This window comes from Nelumbo nucifera, chromosome 3, assembly GCF_055504915.1.
Source record: "Nelumbo nucifera cultivar China Antique chromosome 3, China Antique-T2T, whole genome shotgun sequence".
NCBI classification, from domain to species: Eukaryota; Viridiplantae; Streptophyta; class Magnoliopsida; order Proteales; family Nelumbonaceae; genus Nelumbo; species Nelumbo nucifera.
The window spans coordinates 13,310,074-13,337,344 of record NC_142651.1 but is presented as its reverse complement, the minus strand read 5'-3'; the positions used below and the strand labels follow the sequence as shown (position 1 = coordinate 13,337,344).

Sequence of the window (27,271 nt, the reverse complement as noted above, 5' to 3'; positions counted from 1 at the left end):
CCTGTGGAGAGGTGTTTAAATGGTGGCCAAAACAAGCTAAAACCAGGCAGGTGAGAGAGAGAGAGAGATGGGGCGTGAGATAAGGCCATCCACTTGACAACAACCGTATTAACGGTTGATTCTTTTTGTTTCTTCTTCTTTGTCTCTATTACTATTTTATTAGTAGATACTTCAGCGTGGAAAGGGTCAATTAATCTTTATTTTTCATTTATCAGGCTTCTGCGCTATTGTGGGCTCGACCGGTCTCTGGAAATGGTATATATTCCGTTTTTTTTTCCTGAACAGCAAAGGTTCATTCAAGTTAAGCCAATATAATACCAAGAAAATTAAGTAGTTTGAATTATTTTCCTATTAATTGAATATGGGCTTCATTTTTCTTCTTTCCTATTGCAATTATGGGTTAATCAAATTGCCTCAGTTGCCAGTTTCAAAATCAGCTCATCAAAACCATCTGATTTAAAAACAAATCGGTTCTTAAAATAAAAACAAATAAAGCATGTTCTTGGTTATATAGGTGATTTTAATTTTTTATTTCAAAACTGAAACCAAAAATGTGCTTTTGAATTAATTTCTAGTTTGAAGACACATTTTTTAAACAAAACTAATTTGTTTTTTGCTTTTTAAAACAGAAAACACACACAATTGAAAAATGTGTCTTTTTTATTTTTCTGCTGATGTGGCAATTTAAAAAAAAAAAAAAAAAAAACAATGAAAACCAAAATATTGATGTTTGTAAAATACAGGCCACAGAGACAAGTTGTGAATTTTTACTGTTTTCAAGCCAATGAGCAATAAACACCTTCCTGTGTTTATTCAATAAGAGTATGTTATTAAATCACATATTGGCAAGCTCAAGATTTTTGTGGGGAGCCAGCAATGCTCACGGTCAAAGGTACAGATGCAAATCTCTCCTCGTTATTAAGACTCTTGACCCCCACAAATTTAATTGACTTCTAAATGACTCCAACATACTGTAAATGGTTTGCATTTTCTGAGTCCATGCCAAAACATAAATACACTTCCCACTCTTGACCCCCACAACTTTTTATCCTTAATATCAATAAACAATAATATTTTTATATAATAATAAAAAAAAATAACTTTTTTGAGAAAATATCAAATAAGGATAGTGGGCACTGTTGCTCGTCTTCCTCCTAGAGACTCTGTATTCAGCGAATGAAACTTGAACGATGAGAGAAACCCAATAAAAAACAACTGTTAAGGAAATTTCTCGAGCTCGACCAACCAATTTTACCCAATAAATTTGCTTTAATTTATTGTGGCTGGTCTCAGACCAGTTTTGAATCTTGAGCCTGGAGTCTTGACTCCTGAACTACATCAACGTGGTTATTGAACCCGAACCAGATGGACATTTTTTCGGTGGAACAAACCAACTGGACTCGCTCAGTGAATAAATCTGTCAGAACCAGGTATTGCCATTTGCCACTCCCCTCTCCTGAACCTGGATGTTACCCTCTCTCATCCGCTATACTCAAATGCACTTGTGCTAGAGCCAGCAAGAGATAAGCTTGTCGAAGCTTGGAGTGGCTAATCATTCTCATCCGCTATACTCAGATACACGAGAACATGTATCTTGCTGGCAGAGAGGGGAGATTGGAACCTAGCAGGCTTAGTTGCAAAAGGTCGCTTTCTTGGTTGGCATGCAAGAGTTTTTGGCAGTGGTGATGGACAAAGACTTTGGAGGGAGAAGAAGAGCAGAGGGAATCGACGGTGCTTTGTATCAGATGTTAAGGACAAGAGGAATGACAAGCAGTTCACATGGCCGGCTTGTGTTGATTTTCATCTTGCCTTCAAAGGACAAAGGCTACATCCTTATCTTCCTTTTTAGTTCTCATTCCAGTATTGTCTGAATCGAATCTTCTGCCTTTCTTTAAATTTGTGTTGGGCTTTTTGATTCTTCAACGGGGTCTCATCTTCTTTCTGTTTTTATGGGTTTCTTTCGTTTCCTCCCCTCAACTTTGGTTCTCGGTTCTTCGGGTGTTTGCTTTACGGAGTTTATTGTACTTTAGAAACCTGTCTATTGGTGTGCGGAGAAAACCCACTGATTGCAATTGTTTTTCTTCTAGAAAACAGAAGCATTTGCTCAACCATACTGCAAATGTAACTACCATTCGTCATAGTCAATTCTCGCCCGTTGGAGGAAAGAATGAAGAAAAGATATCGGTTGATAATGCTACGAGTTTAAAATCAGAGAATTCTCGGAATTTGAAATACGAAGAGGTGGAAAAGATCGTGAAGGCTCCAAAAAGACCGTTCGCATGAACACAGAGGAGATGAGCAACAGTACCCAACGGACGAGATGACAGTCGGATTTTAAACTGGTCTGAGACGCTTTCTCGATGCCGGTGACCGATTATCAGCGACGCTTTCTCGATCGTTGGAGACGACAGTCGGAGGCGGCTGTCGGAGACGACAGTTGGAGACGTGCCGGAGGCGGCGGTGGCGGCTCTGATGAATCTAGATGAACAGTAATTTTTATTTTATTAAATTTATTCTTTTTATTGATATTAGAGCTTAAAAGTTGCCTTATATCTTTTATTCCAATCTGTAAATCTAAAAATCACATGAAAGTGCAAAGGTGTTAACTGGCTCATTAATTATTCATTTATGAATTACAGTTTCGAATATTGCAAAAACCCAAAGGACCGGTTCAGTTTAAAAAATATGCCAACCGAACCGTGAGCACCCACTGTACTACAAACATGCATGCTTGTCTGAAACAATGGAAATGAAGAATTTATAATAATATTTTTTTTCTTTTTCCAAAAATGTAATTACCTCATTGAATGCACAAATTGGTAAGCAAGAACAGACCGCATGGGCTCTATAGTCTATACACGTAAATTGTATAAGTAACAGAGTAATTTGGACTCGTAAATTACCTTACAGTGATTCAGTAGAGTAACAAAGTAATTTGGGCTTGAGTATTCAGTCACCGACTAGTCTGAACTTTTTTTGCTTTTTCACCTTTTGGGGAGTTTAAGCTCTCTGTGCAGCCTCCTCGGAATGTATCCACGAATTTGTCAGATTAACCAGCGCTTAGTTTCCCAGAGTTGCCATATATATAGGCAAGAATTAGCGAGTATGACATAACTTGTAGAAAGCAAGCAGGAGCAAATATATATATAATTGCCCACTTGCCCATTAATTCTTATTTTTGTTTCCAAACGAAGAAAATAACATTTCTAGTAGAAACTTATTCTCTTATATGGAAGAAAGATGGCACTAATAATGCTTTATTCTTGAAGAATGCTTCCACAAATTTTACACTGTAAAGATAATGCGATCAATATTCTCATTTTACAGCTCTGAATCCTTGCAACTTCCACCTTATTTTACACTTTATAGGTATTTTTAGGAACCAAATTGGTCCTTTACATAAAGCTGATTTACTTTAATCCCCTTATTAACTCAGTAGTAGTTGTGGGATATTGAGGTTGACACAGGCCACACACCCATATCACCATTAGGCATCCTCCTCTGATGTAGCTTCAGCTCGTTTTGTGGATAATATTAATGATATTCAAAGTGGAAGCATTCCATGGATCAAAACATACTGCATGGAATACAGAAAATGCCATAGTGTTATCACGAATTCACGATGCTTCCCAAACCTTGTAATCTCTCCCTTCAACAGCCAAAACCCATCTCCCGGAAGCACCGGGAGGCTCGTAATAGCCAGGTCCAATCTTCATAGCTACCTTTTCATCAATAACGGCTGCATATACTTCTCGCTCTGCTTTGGTTATTTGAACCTGAATCATTCATCAGACAAGAACAATAAACCATGACCTTCAAAGCAGGTAGACAACTAGACAGCACCTCAATTTCAGAAAATGGTATAATCCGCACTGAAATAGAAGGAACTGTTTTCCCTCCCTGTGCGGTAGCATCATATACACCCAGGGTGGGTCGAATTTTCATTTGGGTCCATAAATAATCACTTGGATCATATTCTACATGTTAGAGGCAAGAAGAACAACTCTGCCTGTCCATCCATCCCTAGGTGTATAATCATAAACATTGCAAAAACTCACCATAGTGAACAACATCGACAATGAAAACGGGAAAAAATAAATGAAATTCCAAGATGATTATAAGATGAATGATGAAGAGAATCAAGATTTTTTTTTGTTGAATACAGATCCTTGAGGAAATTGAATCATGTTCACAGTACAAGCAGATCCAGCTCGCAGCAAGAAGTCTAGAAATGGCAGATAAAACTGTATTGGTTTGAGTTCGTTAGGCAAAAGCCAAATAGTGGTTTTTGAATTCTCAACATACTCGATTCTACTTGGTTGGTTCTTAAGGTGGATTCTATTAATATTGGCAATAAATGGAAAAGCACCAATTCCCAGATCTTATAGGTAATAAATGTTCACGTAGCCCCTTGAAGTTGAACTAAATTTTGCGAAGGAAGGTCAACACAGCAACAAAAGATGTAGTGCCTCCTTTCTTCTATTAACTACATGGACTTATATTCAATTGTTATATTTTAATGCTTACAAAAGAAAGGTTATATTTTAACTACATGGACTTATATTCAAGGTGGATTCTACTTGATGCACGGGTTTTATTTATAAGCAAAATTGAAGATGGATCTCTATGACATTTCCAATTAAGTGGTGTCCATCTAAGTTCAATTCAAGTATTATTTTTTGGGGTTATGTCTAGTTTAGCCAATCACAATTTAAATTGCACTTTAGTGAGAATGACCAATTTCCTATTCTCTAGATAAATTTGAAAAAAACTTTTTTTATTAATTTTTATTGGTTTATTATTATTCTTGTATTATTTCTAGGTAAGTTTATAAAAAAGCATCCACTTAAAACAATTCTATAAACCACCCTTGTGTTTTGACCCAAACAAAGGCCTCTTATAGTTTTGAGAAAAAAGTGCAAATAGACATTGAAGTCTTATCATTGTTAATGCATTATCATACATAATTTAAAGTTTCAACCTTACCCTTTACTAATTTATTTTTCCAGATGACTTTCAAAGAATAATTCTCTTTACTCTTCTTGGGCAAAATAAGGTAAAAAGGCTGAAGTGAAGTAGAATTAATGCATTACATCAACATTTTTTATTTGGAATGCTAACGAAAAGAAGGCATTTGCATATTTTTTTCAAAACAATAGGGGAGGTTTTGTTAAGGTCAAAAAACTGGGGAGCTTCATAGGATTGTTAGAAAACCCAAAGAGGTTTTTATAATTTTCCTTATTTTTAGTATAAATTGAATTTATTTAAGTATATTAATTTTTTATTAAATTTAAATTCCTTATGACATTTATATAAATTTTATTTTTAATTGTTTGATAATTTTGTATTAGTTTTATATTAATTTTAAATTGATATTAGTTTTTTATTTATCTTATTCATTTTATTAATTAAATTATTTTTATTATATTAATAAAAAATATTTTTATCAACAACAATAATTAATAATTATTTTTATTTTATTTAAGTAACTTACTAAGTTATTTTTATTATCGTTGATTAATTTTTATTATTTTCAAATGGAATATAAATGGATTATAATTTTGAACGGAAGTAAATTATTTAGCGTAATAATATATCTTTGAATCTCAATTTCAATATAATTAATCTTTACTAATAATTACAGTTTAATGCAATAATATATCTTTGAATCTCAATTTCAATATAATTAATCTTTACTAATATATATATATATATATATATATATATATATATATATATATATATATATATATATAATGGAAAAGACTTAATGGAAAAGATGAGAGAGAGAGAGTTAATGATGTATTAATGATTGTTAAAAGTCTTAAAGGTGATTGGTCACTTGAATTATTTTGTTCAATTTTAAAATTATAAAATTCAATAAAAAACAGAAAAAAAGTAAATGACTTTGAGAAGAAACCTGGAAGCAGGGAAAGTGCCAGCTTGGCACATTGCCTTTTAGTATATATATATATATAGATGTATCATCTGAAGTTCTGAACAGGTCTGTCTTAACCAACAAACCCAGCATGCACAGCCCACTTTTTATCTCCCCCCACTTCTAGGAAAAAGAAAATATGTTCACAAGTAAAACTAAAATAATAATAATAATAATAATAATAATAATTTTGGAAAGTGAATGGGATCTAGGGTACATACAGCACTCCTGCAGGTAATCTTAGTACGGTGTCTTAGTGAGATTAGCGCTGAAATTTCTGACTGATAGTGAGAGAAAATGTGGTCATAGAAGACTGCTGGTGTTCCTGGGTGAGTCAGGATGTAGGCGTACCCTTGCATCTCCTTTCCACTTGGGAATCTCCAATGACCCTTCAGAATAAACAGAATGCCAAGTTAGCGAATCTTTTCAATATAAACTAGTGATAATGGTCTTCCATACCTTAATAGACATCCTTTGAGGAATCCCAAAAGTGAAATAAAAAAATAGTATATTCAGTTCTTAACAATAAAATAAACAGATGGGGCCATGTCAACACATCTAACTTCTGTTCAACAACTCCTGCATCCGGGTTCCTGCCTGCAGTTTAGGCCTCCATCTTACAAGGATTAAATAAACCAGTTGTCATGGGGCAGTTGTATACAGGGGTTGACCTCTGTTTTAGATGGAATAAAATTATCTGCCCTTAATGACACGCCATATATAGCCAATGCATTAATCATGACAATTTAATAGGAAAAATAGTAATACAGCAAAAACTTTCCCAACTAAAGAGAAAGTGGTTTTAATTTTTGACACTAAGATGATTGATAAAATCAACCTCAAATAGTCAAATAGTTACGGTAGTCCAAAACTTTTGTAGTTTTTAGACTATTACCTGTTTTTCAGGTGACAAACAATTGTAAACAGGAGCAACCTATGGATTAAACATGTTACGATATAGAAATGGAGAAAGAAAACTTGTTTCCTTAATTATTTTCCTTCAGTGGAACATTACATGTTTCTGAGATGTTTAACCTGGAAACTAATAACTAAATAAGAAAGTTGTAGTCCATAAAATAAGCATCATCTTGTCAGGATATACAAATTTCATATCTAACCTCTTGGTTTTGAAATGTTTACACAGAAATGCTTATTTTTCTAAACCAAAGAGTACTCCTTGCAGGAATGAAACCAAGGGAGGCTGAGAGAGACCATGGCTCCTGCAATTATTTATTTATTTTGTAAAAAACCAATTTAGGCTTATGATATATAAGGTGGGTTCCATGAAGGCTCTATATTTTTCTATTAACTGGCATCCCCAAGGACAGTTTTCTGAGTTGGCATCTGGCCCATTGGTTCTTAAGTGCACTATAATAATGCTCCTATCCTGATAGGAAAGATGACATGAAACAGAAAATTTGGGAAATACTGTGAAATAATGGAAGGATGCATAAACTTGGGGGAATACAAAAGTATAGAAACAGTCCAAACCTGAGTAGAACCTGTATCATGATTCTCTATAAAGGTAACAGCACGTGATGGCCACCACCCAATAACCCCAGGCGGTTTTCCCTTTTGATCTGACAACCTCCAATACTCGCATCTTTCAAGAGCCTATTTTGAAGAATTTACATATCATAAGAATATCGTGATGCTTTTATTACAAAATAAAGAATATTATAATCTCAATTTCCATCATATGAAAAGGCTATACACAGGCAAAATTAACATAAATAATCAATGATAAGCCGCCTTACCAGTTGTACTCCCATCATGCATAATTGGACACAGAGAGATCATTGAAGTATTACAATTGAAGGACAAAAGTATAAGGAAACCCTTCCAGTTTAAAATCTGATGTTAGAAAAGTGAAGATAAGGGTGTTGGTAGAATAATTAGAACCTTTGCAAAGCTTTTTGGGAGCTCTTTGACAGCAGTTGTACAGGGATATTCGAGCAGAAACAGTGCTTAGGCTACAGAAAGTGAAAGTGGAACTGGAATTGACTAATATACTTGGTCATGTTAGAACATAAAGAGAATCTTTGACATATTGTGGATGAATAATCTTAGGAATGGGGATGAGTCAATTACTATCTTATCAATTGTTATGGTGAACAAAGATTCAAGTAATTTACTAGTGAATTGTCCATAGCATAAGAGAAAAATTGCATAAACAATTCAGGAAGACATCTAACTACAGTCTTACAGAATGAAGGATTCCTTTTGTAGTGACATCAAATGCCCCAGCAGTTCCATTAGTGGCATTAATCCAGTCAATAATCCTCTGCCTGTGTGCATCTTGATTGTGATCCATTTGACCATATGTATAACTGAGAGAATCCCAATATTCACCTACTGCAAAGTAGGGTTGAGTTGCTTCCAAGTAATCCTTGACATAACCACCCCAGAACCCACGTACAAAATCAAGTCTCCATCCATCATACCCAATTTCTTCCCTACATGCCATGTTTCAGCAGAAACCATATTATAATGCTTTCAAAAACCATTTATCATAGGACACAAAGGAGGAATGGACTTAAATAAGAACATCTTAACTGAACATGAAGTGTTCGACTTTAAATGTACAATGCAAATTATTTTTGAGAAAAGGAGGAATGGACTTTAAATGAAGAATGAAAATGAAAATTCTACATCAGGAAGAGTAAAAGAAAAGCAAAAGCATTGGAATTTGTTGCCTAAAATAGTATTTTTCTCTTCTTCTTTTGTTACAATTTCAATAATAGATGGGTATATGCATTGCACTGTTATTTCGGATATTCGGATATTGCAAATATATGCAGCACAAACCAAGAATTTGTGCAACATAGTTCCAAAAAGTTAATTGAAGACCACCTCTAGGATAAGCAAACTTAGTAAATGATCAGAACAGATACTACACTTGATCTTATCCAAAAGGCCGAGAAAGGTATCAAATTTAGTAAATGACTACATCCATGTTTTGAGAACAACGTACAGTCAAGTCCAAGATCATCATGCTGATACTCAGCAAAGTGATGAGGATCTGTGTCATCGGAAAGACTGCTGTAGAATTCTGACTAGATCAAATTGAAACTATGTTTCTTTGATGTCCATGCAACTTACAACAACACTAATGCCTTTTTATCAGCAAGAAAAGATAAATTTTATTAATGAGAAGAAAATGAGTACAGAGTTACACTAATGCCTTTCTTTATTGTTCTTATATAAAATATCTATCTTTTGTTTTTATTTTTTAATTTTTTGTCTACTTTTAGGGGTCATTGCCTGGTGCAATGGTAAAATCTTGGGTTGATGAGATTGAGAGTAGGGTGCGTTTGAGTCCAAAAGCAGCCACTTCATGCAAGAATATGCCAAAGAGTATGTCTGTATCCAGTCCACCCCTCCTAAGACCCTGGATAGCTGGGACCAACATTGGGTAGTGGCCCTTTTTTGTCTATTAACCATTTAATAAGGTTCTTTTTTTATAACCATAAAGTTATAGGAGTAAAAGGGCCATTAACCATTAACCAACAACAGAGGCAGCTTTCTAGTGTCTCGGGAGGTATAGACTGGATAGGGACCTAACCTTTGGCATTTTTTTGCACAAAGTGGCTGCTCTTAGACTTAAACCCATGTTCTCAGTCTCATAAACATAATCTCAATATTTTTTCCAATGAACCTATCAATGGCTCCTACTCATAGAATTATAGGAGTCACAGTAAAAAAATTTTCTAAACTATGCATATCTCATATATATATACAACTTGTTGTATTTCCAAACACCTTTCCTACAACTTGTTGTCCCCATCCTATTATGCCTTTCTAGCCTCCATTTCCTCTCAATCCATCCCAAAGTCTATGTCAAAAGCCTTAGCCACACCAGATTGGACGGATGCTATGAGTACTGAAATAGAAGCCCTTCATAAAAACAATACCTGGGATATTGTTGACTTGCCAGCTGGGAAGGAACCTGTTGGGTGCAAGTGGGTTTTCACTATCAAGTATCGTGTAGATGGGTCAATTGAGAGGTGTAAGGCTCGGCTTGTTGCCAAGGGATATACCCAGGTATATGGGATAGATTACACTAAGACCTTTTCTCCAATTGCTAAGATGACTTTGGTGAGAGTTCTTTTATCCTTAGTCGTGAGCTATGATTGGCCTTTGTATCAATTTGATGTTAAGAATGCATTCCTGAATGGTGATCTCATAAGAGGTATATATGTCCTTTCCTCCTGGTATATATGGCAAGGAAATGCAGGGTAAGGTGTGTAGATTGAAGAAATCACTTTATGGCCTGAAACAATCTCCACGTGCTTGGTTTGACAGGTTTAGTGTTGCTCTTTTTCAATTCGGCTACACTCAGACTCAATCAGACCATACCCTCTTTGTTAAGAGAAAAGGCACTCTGGTGACACTCCTTATAGTTTATGTAGATGACATTGTTGTTACTAGTAGTTATACAAAATAAGTTAGTGCTCTCAAGAAGTTTATCAGTTCTGAATTTGAAATTAAAGATTTAGGGAAGTTGCAGTATTTTCCGGGCATTGAGGTTGCTATGTCTAAGGAAGGTATCTTTATTTCTCAATGGAAGTATGTGCTAGACCTTCTTACTAAGACTAGAAAACTTGGTGCTAAACCTGCCTCTACCCCTATTGATGTGAATCATAAACTCTCAACTAATGATGGAGAACTTTTAGCTGACAGGGGAGTGCTTTAGAGATTAATGGGGAAACTTCTTTATCTATGTATGACTTGTCCAGACATTTCATATGTTGTAAGTGTCATCAGCCAGTTCATGCATGCTCCCAGAGACACACATATGGCTGCTGTAGAAAGGGTGTTATGCTACCTTAAGGGAACCCCTAGGAAGGGTATATTATTTTCTAAACATGGATAGATGAAGGTAGAAGCATATACAGATGTTGATTGGGTAGGAAATGTGGATGATAGGAGACCCACATCAGGATATTGTGCTATGGTAGCCGGGAATATTGTTTCATGGAGAAGCAAAAAGCAGTCAATGGTTGCTAGATCTTCAGCTGAGGCGGAGTATAGAGCTATGGCCCATGGTGTTTCTGAGTTGTTATGGCTTAAATCTCTCCTTAATGAAATGGGTATTTCATGTGACGAGCCACTAATGTTGTATTGTGATAACTGTTGAGGTTTTAGACAAATCGTGTAGTCTATAGTGGTAGTTTTTTATTATTTATTGTTTAGATAGGAAATGGAGACCACAACACTCTTGTTGGGTCCTTTTTAAGTAGTTATTTTAATTGTTTTATGCTGTTTTATGTGTTAGCTTCCCTATAAGGGCATATTTTTCTTTGTACTCTTTATTATTTCAGACTATAAATAATAGTGAAGAGGGCGGCGGCCAGCATTATTGCTCTCTTTTTTCTCTGAAATCTCTTATCTTCCTTTTCTCCTTTCTTCTCTTCTTCAAGAAATATTCTTTTCTTTTACAAATTTTTATTTCAGCACCTTTCTCCTTGGTATCAGAGCAAGGTTAGGGTTTCTTGAAGTTTTTTCATGTAGTCCTAGATTAACCGATTGCATGAGGAGATAAAGGGCTGATCGATCTACTTCAGATTGCCCAATTCTTGGATTTTTTGGTGTGATCTAGTCATCAGTTGGGTGATCTATGTTTTGGCATCAAATTTAGGAAGAACTGGAGTGTGAGGAAGAGTCCTAGTCAAGTTGGACTCTTCAATTTTGATTTGATCTTGGGTGCTCAAGTATTGTTGGACTTCTCTAGGTATTCTATAGGGGCGGTTAGGTTTCTAGAATTTTCTGGGCCTTCTGGAATGGCCGATTCACTTTTCTCTCCGGTGGGAGACAGTGAGAGGAGAGAGATTTCTCTTCGGATAGGGTTTTCTTCTTCCGGAAAGGTCTGTTACCTTTGTGTGTGAAATTGATTAGATCTTGGAGGCTCTCTACCTAATTTTTTTTTTTTCTGCTTTTGAACTATTTAAAGTAAAATGGAGAGTTGGAGTACTAAGCAGAAGTCCACCAGTAACATGGGTATGGGTGTTGTGATATTTTTGGGTCTAGAATTATTACTACAGTGAAATTTGATGGTTCAAATTATCTAGAATGGGCACAATCAGCCAAGATGGCCATTGGTGCTCGTGGAAAACTAGTGTACATCATTGGGGAGGAGAAGAAACCTGATATAGATCCCTCCCGGTGGGTATAGGAGAATTACATGGTGATGACTTGGTTGTGTAACTCTATGTTACCTCACATTAGTAAAAGTTTTTTTGTGGGCTAATACTACAAAGGAGATTTGGGATGGAGTGACTAAAACCTATTCCTAGAAACAAAATGTAGCTAGAGCCTATCAGTTAAGGAAATAGGTGATTAGTACAAAATAGGGAGTAGACCTCTTGCCACCTATTTCTCCATGCTGAAAATCCTTTGGCAGGAGATCAACCACTTAGAAATTGTGGTTTGGGAGAGTATGAAGGATGCAACAACCTATCAAGGGTTGGTAGAAAAGAATAGGGTTTTTGAGTTCTTGGCTTGGCTGAACCTTGAATTCGACATTGCCAGGCAACATCTCCTTTCTAGAGAAAGTATGACTCTTTCTCAAGCTTATGCCTTTGTCTCTGGGGAGGAGAGCAAGAGGAATGTCATGTTGAGACAACCTGGGATTGATCAGCCAGCTATGGTTAGTACAGTTAAATCTAAGCCAAATGGAGACAGGAAGAGTAGTGAGGCTAGAAGGAGGACAAGAAGGATTTGGTGTGTGACTATTGCGAGAAGACTAAGCATATCAGAGACACCTGTTGAAAGCTTTACCCTCATCTCGTACCAGCTCGGATCAAGAACAAGAAGGGAAATGCAAATGTGGCAATTACAGGAGGCCCTTCAGGACCCCTCTCCCAAGATGATCTAGAGTCCATTGCAGCAGCAACAATGAGGATTGAATTGGAAAAATATGGACAACTTATGCGTAAGAAGGATTCAGCCAGTTTTAGTTCTTCAGATGGGCAGAACAATGCAGGAGCCAAACATACTACTTCCTTTGCTCATACAGGTAGTTCATATGCAGTTGCAAATCATGTATCCACCTCAAGTAAGGAGGGACCTCCCTGGATTATAGACTCAGGAGCATCTGAGCACATGACCAATATATCTACCTTCTTTAGTTCTTACCAGTTGTGCTTTGGTAGAGATAGAGTCTCTACAGCAGATGGTTCCCATATTCCCATTGCTGGGAAAAGGACATTTAGAGTGACTAATGACATTACTTTATCCTCTACCTTACATGCCCCTAAACTCCACACTAATCTTCTTTCAGTAAGCTCTTTGACAAAAAATTTGAACTGTTCAATGACCTTTCTTTCGGGTAATTGTGTTTTGCAGGACCTAGAATCACAAAGGACGGTTGGGAGTAGTCGTGAGGTGAATGGAGTCTACCTTCTGGATGAGATTATGACACACCCAAGCCATCATGTTAGTAACAGTAGTAGTAGTGAATCTGAGTCAGTGAGTTTATGCTCTGGCATAATCGTTTTGGTCATCTTTCTTTCATTTCATTGAGGTTTTTGTTTCCAAAGTTGTTTGATTCTATTCAGTTGTCTAGTTTGGAATGTGAAAACTGTCAGTTAGGAAAGTGATGAAGGGTTTTTTGGCAGCACCCTGTTGTTCGGACTACTTCTAGGTGGCCGATGACTCAGAGGCCGAAGTGGAGAATTTTTGCTGGATAAGGACTTGGATGCCGAGCTGACTAGGCCGAGTTGGGGGCCAAATCCACCCTCATCAAAAAGCATTGTAGACACTCTTTTAAACCGAGTAATAAAAGAAGTTCCTTTGATTTTGATATTGTTCATACCGATGTATGGGGTCCTTACCACATTTCTTCCATGGGTGGTTACCGTTATTTTCTCTTGCTTGTGGATGATCATACACGGTATTCTTGGATATATATGATGAAATCACGTGATGAAGTACCCATTTTGGTGTGGCAGTTCTACCAGATGGTTTTCACACAATTTGGAGTGAGGACTAAAGTCTTCAAATCAGATAATGCTAGAGAATACTTTGAGAAGGACTTGTCCTCATACTTTGTTACTATGGATGTTACCTTTTTTGAGTATTCTTTCCTTTTCTTGAGTGGTTCTCATCAGGGGGAGTGTTTTGGGGAGGAGAACTCACAACCTGTCCCTCTTCTGGTGTCATTTGTTCCTTCATCTGATCCACCTATTCCACCATCAGCAACTACAGTCCCATTGCCCGATCCACTACGGCCAGCCTCACATATCAACGCCACCAGAAGAGGGTTGACTCCATACATGCTCAGATAGAAGAACTTGCACCACTCTCCATCAGTCCATCTGAGATCCCAGGTTTGGTTGATACAGTTCCAGGTATTTCCCTTGAGCTTGAGCTTGTTATTTCCCCTGATAATGATGTTTATGTACCTAGCACTATTGTGGCAGCTGATCCCTTTGATCTTGATGTTCCCATTGCACTCCGCAAAGGGAAGAGAAAGTGTATAGCCCATTGCATTTCACACCACCTCTCCTACAGTGCCTTATCACCCTCTTATCGTGCTTTCCTTTCTTCCTTGGATTCTGTGTCTATACCCAGGAATGTCAATAAGGCTCTCTCCAAACTTGAGTGGAAACTAGCTGTGCAAGAAGAAATGGAAGCCTTGGTTAAAAATCAAACATGGGAAATAGTTGATCTTCCTACAGACAAAGAGACAATCGGATGCAGATGGGTGTTTACTATGAAATAAAAGGTTGATGGCAGCATAGAGAGGTACAAGGCAAGGTTGGTTGCAAAAGGGTATACACAGACCTATGGTATTGTTTACCTTGATACTTTTTCACCAGTTGCTAAGATGAGCTTAGTTCGGATTCTCTTGTCCTAGCAGCTACCTATTCATGGCCTCTATTCTAGCTTGATGTTAAAAATGCTTTCCTTAATGGTGATTTGCAAGAGGAGGTATATATGGACATTCTAGTTGGTTTTTATGAGAATGTTGGTAAGGGAAAAGTTTGTAGGCTGGAGAAATCGCTATATGGCTTGAAACAGTCACCTAGGGCATGGTTTGACAAGTTCAGAGGAGCACTTATCTGTTTTGTGTACACATAGACTCAATCCAACCATACTCTCTTTGTAAGAAGGAGAGCGACACTCTTGTCAGTATTGATTGTATATGTAGATGGTATAGTTGTTACAGGAAATGATCTGAAGGAGATTGATGCACTCAAGAAGTCACTACATCAAGAGTTTGAGATCAAGGGTCTAGGTGAATTGAAATACTTTATGGGGATTGAGGGTGCAAGATCCAAGTATGGGATTTTCATCTCTCAGAGGAAGAATGTGTTGGACTTACTACAGGAGACTGGGAAGCTAGGAACTAAACCAATTGATACTCCTATTGACCCAAATCATAGAATTAATGCTTTTGATGGTGAGTTGGTTAAGGATGTGGGAAGATATCAGAGGATGGTAGGCCGGCTACTATATTTATGTATGACACGTCTAGACATCTCCTATGTTGTTAGTGTTGTGAGTTGGTATATGCATGCTTCTTGGGTTCAGCATTGGGAAGCCATTGAGAGGATACTTGCATACCTGAAGAAGCATCCTGGTAAAGGGATTCTTTTCTTAGACCATGAAAATTTAAAGTTGGAGCCCTACACAGATGCAAATTGGGCAGGCTGCTTAGATGGCAGGAGATCTACATCAAGGGTATGCACCTTTGTGGGAGGAAACTTGGTCTCATGGAAGAGTAAAAAAATAGTCAGTTATGGCTAGATTAAGTGCAGAGGCTGAATATAGATCTATGGCTCATGATGTTTCAAAACTACTTTGGGTGAGATCTCTACTAAGTGAGATTAGAATAAAAGCTAAGGAGACCATGATATTATATTATGACAACCAAGCTGCAAAAAATATTGCCCATAATCCAATTAAGCATGACAAGACTAAACACATTGAGGTTGATAGGCACTTCATAAGAGAAAGGGTGACAACTAGAGAAGTCTGCTTGCCTTATGTCTCCTCTGAACTACAATTGGATGATGTCTTCATCAAAGGGGTTGCAAAGAATAAGCTTGAATACAATCTACGCAAGTTGGGAATGTGTGACATTTACTCCCAACTTGGGGGGGAGTGTTGAGATTTTAGACAAATTGTGTAGTCTATAGTGATAGTTTTTTATTATTTATTGTTTAGATAGGAAGTGAGGACCACAACACTCTTGTTGGGTCCTTTTTGAGCAGTTATTTTAATTGTTTTATGTGTTAGCCACCTTATAAGGGCATATTTGTCTTTGTACTCTTTATTATTTCAGACTATAAATAATAGTGAAGAGGGCGGCCAGCATTATTGCTCTCTTTTCTCTCTCAAATCTCTTATCTTCCTTTTCTCCTTTCTTCTCTTCTTCTTCAAGAAATATTCTTTTCTTTTGCAGATTTTTATTTCACCACCTTTCTACTATAACCAAGTTGCTATTAGCGCTGCTCAAAACCCAGTTCAGCATGATAGAACTAAGCACATTGAGGTAGACAAACACTTTATACGGGAGAGAGTGGCTTCAAGAGAGGTGTGCCTACCTTTCATTGCATCAGAAGAGCAACTAGCAGATTTTCTAACTAAGGGAGTCCCAAAGGCAAAGCTTCAACATTATCTAAGCAAGCCGGGCATGATTGACATCTATGCTAAGCTTGAGGGGGACTGTAGTGAGAATGGGCCGAATGGGTCCTAGTGTTCTTCATTTCTTTTAAGTAGTGTTTAAAAGTTATTTTTCTTAGTTATGGGCTTTATGGGCCTTCTTTTATTTTCTTTAATTATCTCTTTAATGCTAGCTGCCCCATTAAGGGCATCCAAGTAATTGTACTCAGACTTAAAATTATTAATAAAAGTGATGAAAGGGGGCTAGAGAGAGAGGTTCGAATTCTTCTTTTCTCTCTTCCCTTCTTTTCTTCTTCCACAACCTATTGCTGAAAACCATGGTTTTAAAAAATGACCCAAAAACGGAACCATTCTGGCCACCGGTTTCTAGGTCGACGGTTCGACTGTCCGGTTCGAACGGACGGCCAGTTCTGACAACAAAAATTAAAAAAAATAAAAAAATAAGTAAAAATAAAAATGGCCAAAACCGTTGAACGGGTAGACGGTTCAACTGCTCAGGTCAACGGGTTGTTGATCGATTCAACAGTTTTTGGCCAGGGATCGGATTTGGGGTAAAACGGAACCGGTTGCCTAGATGGTTCCCGAGACAAACGGTCTGACCGTCTGGGTCAATGGCGGTTCGAAAATCATGCTGAAAACTTCTTTTCTTCCTCTTTCTCTTTCTCTATTTTCTTCTTCTTTCTCTTTCTCTCTTTTCTTCTTTTCTTGCATTATCTAATTACTGTAGGTGTAATTTTCAACTTTCTTGATCCGATTAAAGATGAAATAAGTTTCTCAATTTTAGGACAAAAAAGCACTCCTTTTTTTCCTTATGATGTATTGCATACATGTAATCAAGTTTAAGTTACGACAAGATGTGATCCATAAGTAGGTTAACTAGACAAAGAAATTTCTAACCCATGATCCAGCCCTTTAAATGTCAATAAATGGCCAAGTCTTGAAACCATTTTTTAATGAATTTGAGCTATACAAGTCAAGAGAGAGGAAAAAAAAGATGAATCACATGATGTATTAAAGGAACCCCTAGGGGAACAAATATAAAGAAAGCTAGGATTTGTCAAACCTCAGCCAGCAGAGCCACTCCTTCAAATCATTTCTCACAAATTCTTGTGAATGATCAATGTTTGGAGCAGCATGGAAGTTATCCCCACTACTCTTGTTTCCCCTGCCCTGTAATACAAAAGGAAGGAAAATCAGAGATCCCAAAATGTAGATACAACAATATAGAAATGGAGGGCATGTAACAGGTGGAGTACTAAAGCTTGGAGACTGAAATTCACAAAATGAAACAAAATTTGAAGTGTTCCTTAAAGTCAAAAGGTTTGTAAACTAGGAAACAGATGCACGAAACTTGCTTCCCATTCAAAAGCATTTGAGTCAACCATAATATTCCAATAATTAACTTCTATCTAACTTTTTTTTTTATCAATAACACCAGCTTCATTAAATTAAAAGAAAAGAGGGATTATGGATACAAGAGGGTAGATAAAGTATCTTAGCTCCCCAATAACAGAATACAAAGAGGAAACAAAGAGAAAAAATTAAAAACTAGCCCAAAAGACAGACTCCCTATTCACCCCTTGCTTGGCCAACCCATCCGCAAATGAGTTGGTACTCCTCTTCACCCAACTGTATTGGATCTCAATGTCCCTACACAGCCATAAGAACTGTTTCTTTTCATTGTTAAAGTTCCACAATCCACTGTCCTCTTTCTTCAACCAGCTAACCACCACCTTTGAATCACCTTCCAGGATCAAACGCTTCTATCTAACTATTTTCCATGACATCATTGACCATTCAAAAGTAGAATTATACTATTTGGCTATCTAAATTTTGCAATTTCTGAACTGTACCTGGTTCATGAGGTAATCTATTGAACTAAAAAATCCAAACTAGAGAAATGCATACAACTTTAGTTAGAGAAGATATATAGAAATAAGGTGAAGATAAAAAGCATCATAAAGAAAGAAGAGATTCCACTTTTAGAGAGTCTTTCTGATTCAAAATGCTCCTATTGGAGATGTAAGGTTTAAATTCTATCTCCATGAAGTACAACAGGTAAAATTGGAACTTTACTTTGAAAAGAAATAATAAAAGGGAAATCTGACAGGACTTCAAAAGGAAACATCAGAAGAAAGTTTCTTTTTTGCATGTTCCTTACTAACAATTATCACCAATAGAATTCAAGAATCTTGACACTAGATTTGAGTAAGAATCAACTTCATTCAACTTGACCTTGTATTACATACAATTAATATAATATAATTATGCCAACAGAAACCAAAAAATTAATGTTATCAATCAAAATGCTTTGACACTTCTATTATATTCATACGCTTTATATGACATTCTTACCATGCTCGTTAAGTTTAGCTAATCCAAACACCATATAATTTACGGAGAAGTACAAAAACACATGATGCAGAATTCTGAATTCCACCCCCCCCCCCTACTACTAGCCCTCTGCCCCCCTATAAACCACATCCTGCCCGTGAATTTGGCATCAATTCACGGTCAGGATGCATTCCCCCTGTACTTTGGGGCTAGAGAATTCTGATCTGGGCTGATTGGTACTTCTCCCTATAATTTATCTTCTATGAGTTATCAATTTACTCCATAAACAATTATGTCTCCCAATACTTTAGCATGTTTATGTATATCTATGATGTTCAGATTGATGTTCATATGCAAATACATTGCGCTCTAAGGAGGACAAAAAATATACTATGCATGATAATAAAAGTTTTATGGTCCAATATCTCGAACTTTATATAAACCATTAAATTAAATAACTTATTTACAATCATATAAAACTTATAACTATTGTTATTAATATATTTTTTAGTATTTATTTGAGTTTTCTAGAATATTTATGTGTATCCTAGTTTTCCGTCCGTATCCATGCGTATCCAAGCGCATCCCAATACGTCTGTTAAAATTACCTTTCCGATACCTTGCATTTACAATACATTAAACCTTGATGTAGACCATAAAACTTGTTATAATATCTATATTATTTAACTGCACACAAAATCTCCTTTAACATGAAATGAGTACAGGATAAAACATTTAGCCTAAATCTACTACTGATGAACAGTCATCCAGTTGCATTTCATACCTGGAAATGTGGATCATCTCCAACAACGGCACGATCATCCCAATTCAACTTACCACCAAAAATATTCCAAACACCGCTTTTATTCTGATAGTGAGCACAACGGTGATTTAAGACAACGTCACCAAGAACTTTGATGCCAACTTGATGGAAACACTTCACGACTAACTTTAGTTCCTCCGTACTTCCATATCTGGTATATACCATGATAAAGGTCAATATGAAGGCCCTCTGTTCAAAATAATAATGGTATCTAATTATCAGATCATTATATATGATTATTCTGTTCCATGAAAAAAGAAAGAAATATATACCAGGCTCACTGAAGAGTAGAACTTCATCATGTCAGGCATTGGTCATTTCATTGAGGAATCCATGAATTCTTTGCAAGGACCATAAAAAATAAAATGCATACTGAAAGCTTAGGTTTTAGGAGAGACTATAGAAAAAGAGATGATAGAATTCAAGTAGAGGTTGTATCCAGTCTAAAACAAGTGAGTAACCAGTCTACAATGGGGCCCAATCAAAGAGAACTACAAGCAGAAAAAAGTTTCTTTGAACATTCTTACTTTCAACCATGATTGCATCAGGCCTTAACAGTGGGGTCCATATTCTTGGGACGAAACTATAAGAGAGTGATCAGTATTCTAGCTTTACAGTTTTGCTCCTAAGGTGTCTTTATCTACTGCTATCAAATATATAAAGAGACAAGTTCAGATGGGAAAACCACAAATAGCAAAGGTAGTAATTGGAAATTAGCATAGGTGTGGCATTCTGTGAAAAAAGAAGAAATATTCTAAGGTACCTGCAATGAACTTGATCTTTATGAGTAAAAAATTGTTTGTATACATTAAATTATTGATCCAATATGAGCCAAAAATTGGTGTTTGGTAAAATTCGGGATGACAAGCTTGAGAGCACAGGTTCAAGTCTGAAAGTGGCTACCTTGTGCAAAAAAAGTGCCAGAGGTTAGGTTCATATCCTGTCCCCCTACCAACTCCCCGGATAGCCAGGACCAACATTAGTTCAAAGACTTAACATGAAAACTTCCTAGCTAATTATTAAACCAGAGAATTATCCATTACAATAGTTGAAAGATCCAAATTGAAATATAAAAAAAAAAATCATAGTAAATGAAGTATTAATTTTTCATCCAAGAAGATGCTAACAGTTGGCATGTAGGGCTATAGTAATCATGTGCTGATTATAATGGAACAGATATTGATGGAGTTATGTTATAAATGTGATGATTACATACAAATACTAGTAAGTAATATCCTCTATGGCTTAGTTTAAGTTGAAACGTTTTTCCTTTTTTGGATCAATAGGTTGAAAAAAAGTTTGCATATAACTTAGGAAAGCAAAAGTTGCTTTTTTGTGTTGTCTAGGAATACCTGGAATTGAGGTTGTATAAATCTTTTGGCATGTAACCCTCAGGTGAAACGGATTCTGTAGGCGGTGGTAACCATAGAATAGTGAAACCAAGTGAAGATAATTCACTGGCTCTCTCAGTTAACTCCATGTACCATCTACCAGATTTATGAGATTCCCAGTTAAATCCTTGGCAGAGTATTTCATATCCTGAGCCCGTTCCTGAGCATATCTTCAGAGGTGGTTTCAAGGTCTCAGCATCTGAAATAGCCTCCTCCAGAAATGTTGGAGTAGAGCTTCTGAAGATACTATAGGCTTCGGCAGCTAACTTCTCAATTTCCTCAAGTATGATTTCTTGTACTTCCTTGTTTTTTGTTTTATGACTCTTTTCAGATGAGATATCACTTACCAGATTTCTTATTTCATTGATGATACCATCAGTATAACCACCCTGAGCAACAACCTTATCAGCATCTGCCATTTTTCCAGATATTCCTGAAGAACTTGATTCATCTCTTTCATTAATAACTACTTCAGAAACTTCACTTTTGGGAAGATATAAGATGTCTTGCTTCCCCTGACCTTCAGTTTGACTTTGACTGCTTTGCACAGGAGAGCTATTGGCTTTTGAAAGTGGAACATAGAAGTCACACCCCATATAATTCAGCCAAGTGTTCTCATTTAGTTTCAGCACAAAAAGCAATGCTTTAAATTCCCTATCTAAAGAGAATAGTCCCCAACATCCATGCCCATCCTCTTTTGGCTGCAAAGGGAGGTCCAAGTATTAAAAAAGAAAACAATCTTTAAGTATTTGCAATTAGAAGCCTAACAGAGTAGTCTAAATTGAAAAACTAAGCAAAGTAGAAAGGTGAACTCCTAGACATGAACTTTTGAAGTTTAGATAAATTTAAGTAAAAAAGAGAACTAGAAATAATTCATGAATAAAAGTGTACACATCCAGTCACTTATTTTGAAATATATCACCATGATATTTTTGTGCTCATGAGAAGGAGCAATGACCACAATGAATATAGAACCATCCAAAAGATAGATTCAAACACCACCTCTAGTCAAGAAAGTTCAGATCTAATAGCAATTCTCCTTTGCATAATATTATCTTCTCAGGAAAAGTAACACTTTATCAGTGAAAAAAAAAACTCAAAATAACAGGTTCCAAGGAACATGACAAATGATCAATCAATAGGCCCATAGCATCAAAACTATGCACCCTTACTAGATAAGAAGTTTCAAAACTGCTTTCAAGACCCTCTGCACGAGGTCCTCCTGCACCCTGTATGCCAGTCACCAAAGCATTTAAGTGTGTATAACTTATGGACATTCCATGGTCAAATAAAGGATCTGGAACACCACAATCTTCCTTTTATTCTCCCCATTCCATTGATCAAAGCATGTGGATCAATTTAGCCTCCAGTACTCCCAATCAGGTTAAAATATCACTTTCCCTAATGTAAGTTGATATCTAAGGCTGCATTTAGTTTGACAGAAAAGAATAGAGAAACAGAAAGTCAGGGAAAAGGCTGTGTCGAGAAATTTCACATTCCTTAAGAACGTTCCCTCAACTTTCTGTTTCTCTCCTACTTTCTATCAAACCAAACATAGCTTAATAGTCAATCATTCGTTTTAACTATTAGAAAAAGAAAGAGGTACTCTATTATTGAAAGAATCTTTCTGTGCATGTCAAAAATGTAGCACACAAAACCATTAATTAGACCTCAAAATGCTACACCAATACTTTACTTATCCATACTGAAATCCATACATGCAGAATGACTTTAACCATCTGAATTAAGTATTAAAAGAAAAGACATATGCTAGATTAAAAATGTATTTGCAGTGAATTATTTGGAAATTAGAGAACCACAAACAGCATCAACCTCTGCGTGGGACCAACCCAGAGTGTGGCCTAACCTATGTTACTTACCTGTGACAAGAACAGGGATGGACAAAGGGTTGCATAATAACTAAAAAATTAAATGTCTGACATAAAATGGGACCCGTTTTGGACCTAAAATTTTAATCTTGTGATTGATGACCATGTTGTCTGAATGGATGTTGGTAGGAGGCTAGGACCAATCAGAATCTGAGATAAGTATGATGTCTCAACTTGAGGAGCACGAGAAAATAGGATTCAGCAATGGGTGTATCCTAATTGGTGATTAGTCAGTTGAGGAATTGTAATGTTAATCGTAGGGTTAGGTGGTAGTACCAGCCTGAACTTCCCATCTCATAGAATTTTTTTTAAATCAATAATAATAAAGGTTACAAAAAAATCTTTTATGTTATATATAATGCCATAACTGATGGAACGAGGACAATTAAATGTAACATTGTAGGTTGATGTAAAGAACAGTAAACAATTAAAACAATTTATAATTATATTAGATATTATAACCTTACATTCATTTTCAAACTTAGCCGAAGAATATAATGTTTTAATTTCCATAGACCATAAACTTGGTAAAGAGTCCCTTCAAGTTTCATGCTGGGGTCCATTTCTACATGTATGAACCTGCAACTTGTTCAAGTCTATAAAACATAGGGTCATATATACACTATTGCCTCATCTCCCTCCCTATTAATGATCTACTTCACGAGAATCTTTTAAGTTGTGATTCAGTGCCAATCTACATGAACATGAGAACAGATAAAGCCATCAGGTTTACAACACATTCAACTTCCTTAGAATCAAAGTAACTGGTTTTAGTTATTCCCAGTATAAGACTCAAACAAGTCTAGTGACCATCTACAGGCTGACAAAAATATTATTTAGTTCCAAAATATAGGTAAAAACATTTTTCATTTTTGTACCTGTAACAAAGTTCGCAAAGCCTTTTTCTTGAAAACTTGGGTTTGTGGTGGATGTGGAGCTGCTGGAATTTCCCACTTTTTATCATCATCTCTGCACACACCCCAGTGGACAATAACATCTCCAGGCAGATCAGTGTCTAAATGAATAAGATTCTTATCTTTATCTGGGCATTTTCTAACAGAAACAGTCATGTAGTTTTGAACAGGAACTTCTTTAAAAATAGGATGTTCCTCATAGAATCCTTCAAGGCACTTATTTTGCTTCTTATCATCTGTTTCACCAGTATCTTCCTCATGTGTAGGTTTCTCTGGTTTCAGAAGAATGCTAGGTATTTGCCCCAGAGCTCCTGCAATTCATGAGATAGTAGTGGATTCTATCTTTTAGTCAACTTATCTAGAACCTTAAATAGCAGTTCAACAATGATATGAAATATACAAGAAGATGAGATTAATGTACTTCAGATAAATATATCTAATTACCTTATACCAAAAGAAGCATTAGGCAGTAAAGGACAAATTTGCCCATCCCAATCACTAAAGATTATTGTTGAACCTTCTCAATATTTTCCATTTTATGTAAACAGTATATTAAATATGATACTTTTTATTTAGAATATAATTGAACATCTTCAGCAATTTGTGTTACAATTTCACCCTAGAAGTATGTAGAACATTAAAGTCTATCATAATGAGCATATTCCCATCCAATTTTCCACAACATCATGATTTATCTAAAAAATTTGTCCATTATGCAGATGGATCACGGTGATGAAAATTGATACAATTTTGTGGTTAAACATAAATTAGAAAGGAAATTTTCCTGTATGGTATGACACTAAAACAAGGATAAAATAAGCAAGCAACCTATTGATAAGGAGAAGTAAGAATGAACAAAAATTCTTGATCAACAACAAAAATGGAGGATAACACTGCATATTAGCAATACACACAACCTGGCCATATACCGAAGCTCTTTTTGGCACCTATTATGTTGGCATCTTCGTGAAGGTAGCTTATAAGGGGCACTTTGTAATCTCTTCCTCTGTGCTGACACCAAGCTCCAGATTCCTCATCCTATATTCAGAAACACCAAATAGAAAATTTCTAAAATATGTATATACTAGTATGGCTAGTTTAAAACGCCCATTAGTATTTAAAAAAAAAAAAGGATCACCAGAAAGAACTAAGCTATCATTCAAAAACAAGAATAAAAAAAAATGAAAAAAAAGTAAAGGAAAAAAAGAGAGTTGGTTTTTTGGAGACTGCAAAATGTGGGAAGTTTGGACCTTCAGAACAAAATTTATGGCTACAATTGAACTGTTACAGTTAAATTTGATTTTCGCTTCATGGAATGTTTCGCCTTCAGAAGTTGATGACGACTTCTTCAAGGGTGTCTCTATTGCATAATCCTGAAAAGGCAATAGTAATATGTACTTACGTAGAAAAGACATAGGCAAAGTTAATCCACCAGCATCATAATCCAGGAGTACCATAGATACCTTAATGGGAATGGAGCCAGGAGGTATCATTTCAGGTGGAGGTTGATCCCACTCGCTGAAAATTAAAAAAAAAAAATACATAAAACATTTATAAATTCTAATCATTATAATTCAATAATGATTATAAATTCTAATCATTTCAGAAGGCCTCCATTTATAAATTCTAATTATTATAATTCAATAAGAAATAAAAAAAGATAAAAGCATAAACTCCAAAATAACAAGAGACCGAATTATAATATCTACATGTTCACTAGTTAACATGGCGGGATGGCCCCGTATTGATCATGCCAAATGCTCTCTGTAATTTGGGAACCAAGTAACCGAATAAGATTTCAAAGTGACATATTTGAAAAGCATTGACCATAAAGGATAGCAAACCTGCCAACGTCATCGATATAGTTTACACCCCAATGCAAGAGCCACTTCCCTGGAAGATCGCATCCTACTGTAAGCTGCCAATTCTCTTCATCCTTTCCTGGATCCAACCTCACCGAGATCTTACCTTCCACCTGCCATTAATCGTACATCCACAAGTTCAAACGTGGAAGAGGATAAACTACTAGAGGATATATACGAGTATGAGATGATTCATAACATACCCTTTCAGTACGTTTCAACTGAAAAGTCTCCCTAAAAGAGACGTCCGCAGCTTCGGAAGCCTCCACCAGAGCTGCATCAGTAGAACTACTCCTAACCGTCCGAAACCTATAAGGTTTGGAGTTGCAGAAGCACCTGCGGTGGTAGCACAGTTTCGGAGAGTAATTCACACGAGATGGTCTTAGTTTCTTCGATTCTAGGCGAAATATCACCCTTTGTCTGCAACACTGGTGAAGCAGAGGCTCTAGTGTAACCGTCGACATTCTCGATCCAGCGCAAGCAGAGAGAGAGAGAGAGAGGCAGAAAGCTTGGAACTTTTGAACTTTTTGCAGCCGTAATGTCTTTTAAGCAGTAATTGTATGCAACAGATATTTATGTACTAATAATTTCTGTCCTGTTCTTGCAAAATTATTGCAAGAGTGGACAGGATTTTTTTATTTAAAAAAACCATGGTGGGGATATTTATTGAATAATTTGAAAATTAATTTCCGCTTTTGATCTACGTGGATTCAAAGTGTCAACGTTCTAAATATGGAAATCTAATAGCGTATGTTGAATCAACGGGATTTTAATCTGACGGAGCACATAAAGGAAAGCAATCACCAATCAGAACCATTGAATCCACGTACCAAACCAAGTTTCAGTGAACGAGATGGAAAATGCAAGTAATTATTGAATTGGAATCATTAGATAGCTCTATGGTCAGTCACCCAGGATCATAGGACAGAGTCAAAAAGATTCCAATCCAATTATGTTACCAGATAGAATTAGATAAGTATTTATGCGTACACGTTGTGCAAGCCATCACCGTCACAATGAAAGAAGGAATCAATCAGGAACACGCCGATCCCGATAGGAAATGGATAGAGAAGAAAATCCAATAGGCTAACGGTTCCGTTAATGGTTGATTGAATGATGACACTTGCCATTACATTAGTCGATTAACAATGATTATCAACAAAACGCTCCCATCATGTCCCAACTAGCCACTGCAGCCGTAATTGGGAACATTTTCCCAGTAATGAAAGGGAGATGTTCCTAATGTGCGGCCGAAGTAGTTTGTTGGGACATGGTTGGCAGCGTTTTATTTGTAGCAAGTCCCTACTCCCTTACCCCTTACTAGTCACTGCTGTCTCCACAAAATGCCCGATTGTAGAATTGGGATCGGCTACACACACAACACTCCTCGTACCAGACTTTCATTCACAGTCACACCCACGTGCATCGGAAACATCTCCCATAAAAAATAACAGGAAGATTGGTTATTCAGCTCAGGGTCAGAATTTG

At 36.4% G+C, this 27,271-nt stretch overlaps 1 protein-coding gene and 1 pseudogene across 1 annotated transcript; both read right to left on the bottom strand.

The window, feature by feature from the left end:
* Positions 1-3,241: 3,241 nt before the first annotated feature.
* On the bottom strand, positions 3,242-26,340 carry LOC104596849 (alpha-amylase 3, chloroplastic-like). The gene is made up of 13 exons (XM_010258181.3): positions 25,987-26,340; positions 25,766-25,896; positions 25,385-25,439; positions 25,172-25,294; positions 24,839-24,959; positions 23,886-24,232; positions 21,080-21,819; positions 19,689-19,878; positions 17,634-17,740; positions 8,145-8,394; positions 7,430-7,552; positions 6,160-6,327; positions 3,242-3,776 (listed from the first exon to the last, which is right to left on the bottom strand). Exons 1-13 carry the CDS (start codon positions 26,245-26,247, stop codon positions 3,618-3,620), a joined length of 2,775 nt encoding a protein of 924 aa, XP_010256483.1. The 5' UTR covers positions 26,248-26,340; the 3' UTR covers positions 3,242-3,617.
* Positions 8,707-8,868, bottom strand: LOC148800963 (U2 spliceosomal RNA; annotated as a pseudogene).
* Positions 26,341-27,271: the final 931 nt, after the last annotated feature.

Bases quoted from the DNA above. Each gene is read 5' to 3' on its own strand.
- LOC104596849 (XM_010258181.3), bottom strand. From the start codon at position 26,247: ATGTCGACGGTTACACTAGAGCCTCTGCTTCACCAGTGTTGCAGACAA. The intron at 24,233-24,838 runs GTTGTGTGTATT...CATGAATTGCAG, and splicing joins GAGCTTCGGTATATGGCCAG to GAGCTCTGGGGCAAATACCT. The intron at 19,879-21,079 runs GTATTCCTAGAC...GGTATATACCAG, and splicing joins TTATACAACCTCAATTCCAG to ATATGGAAGTACGGAGGAAC.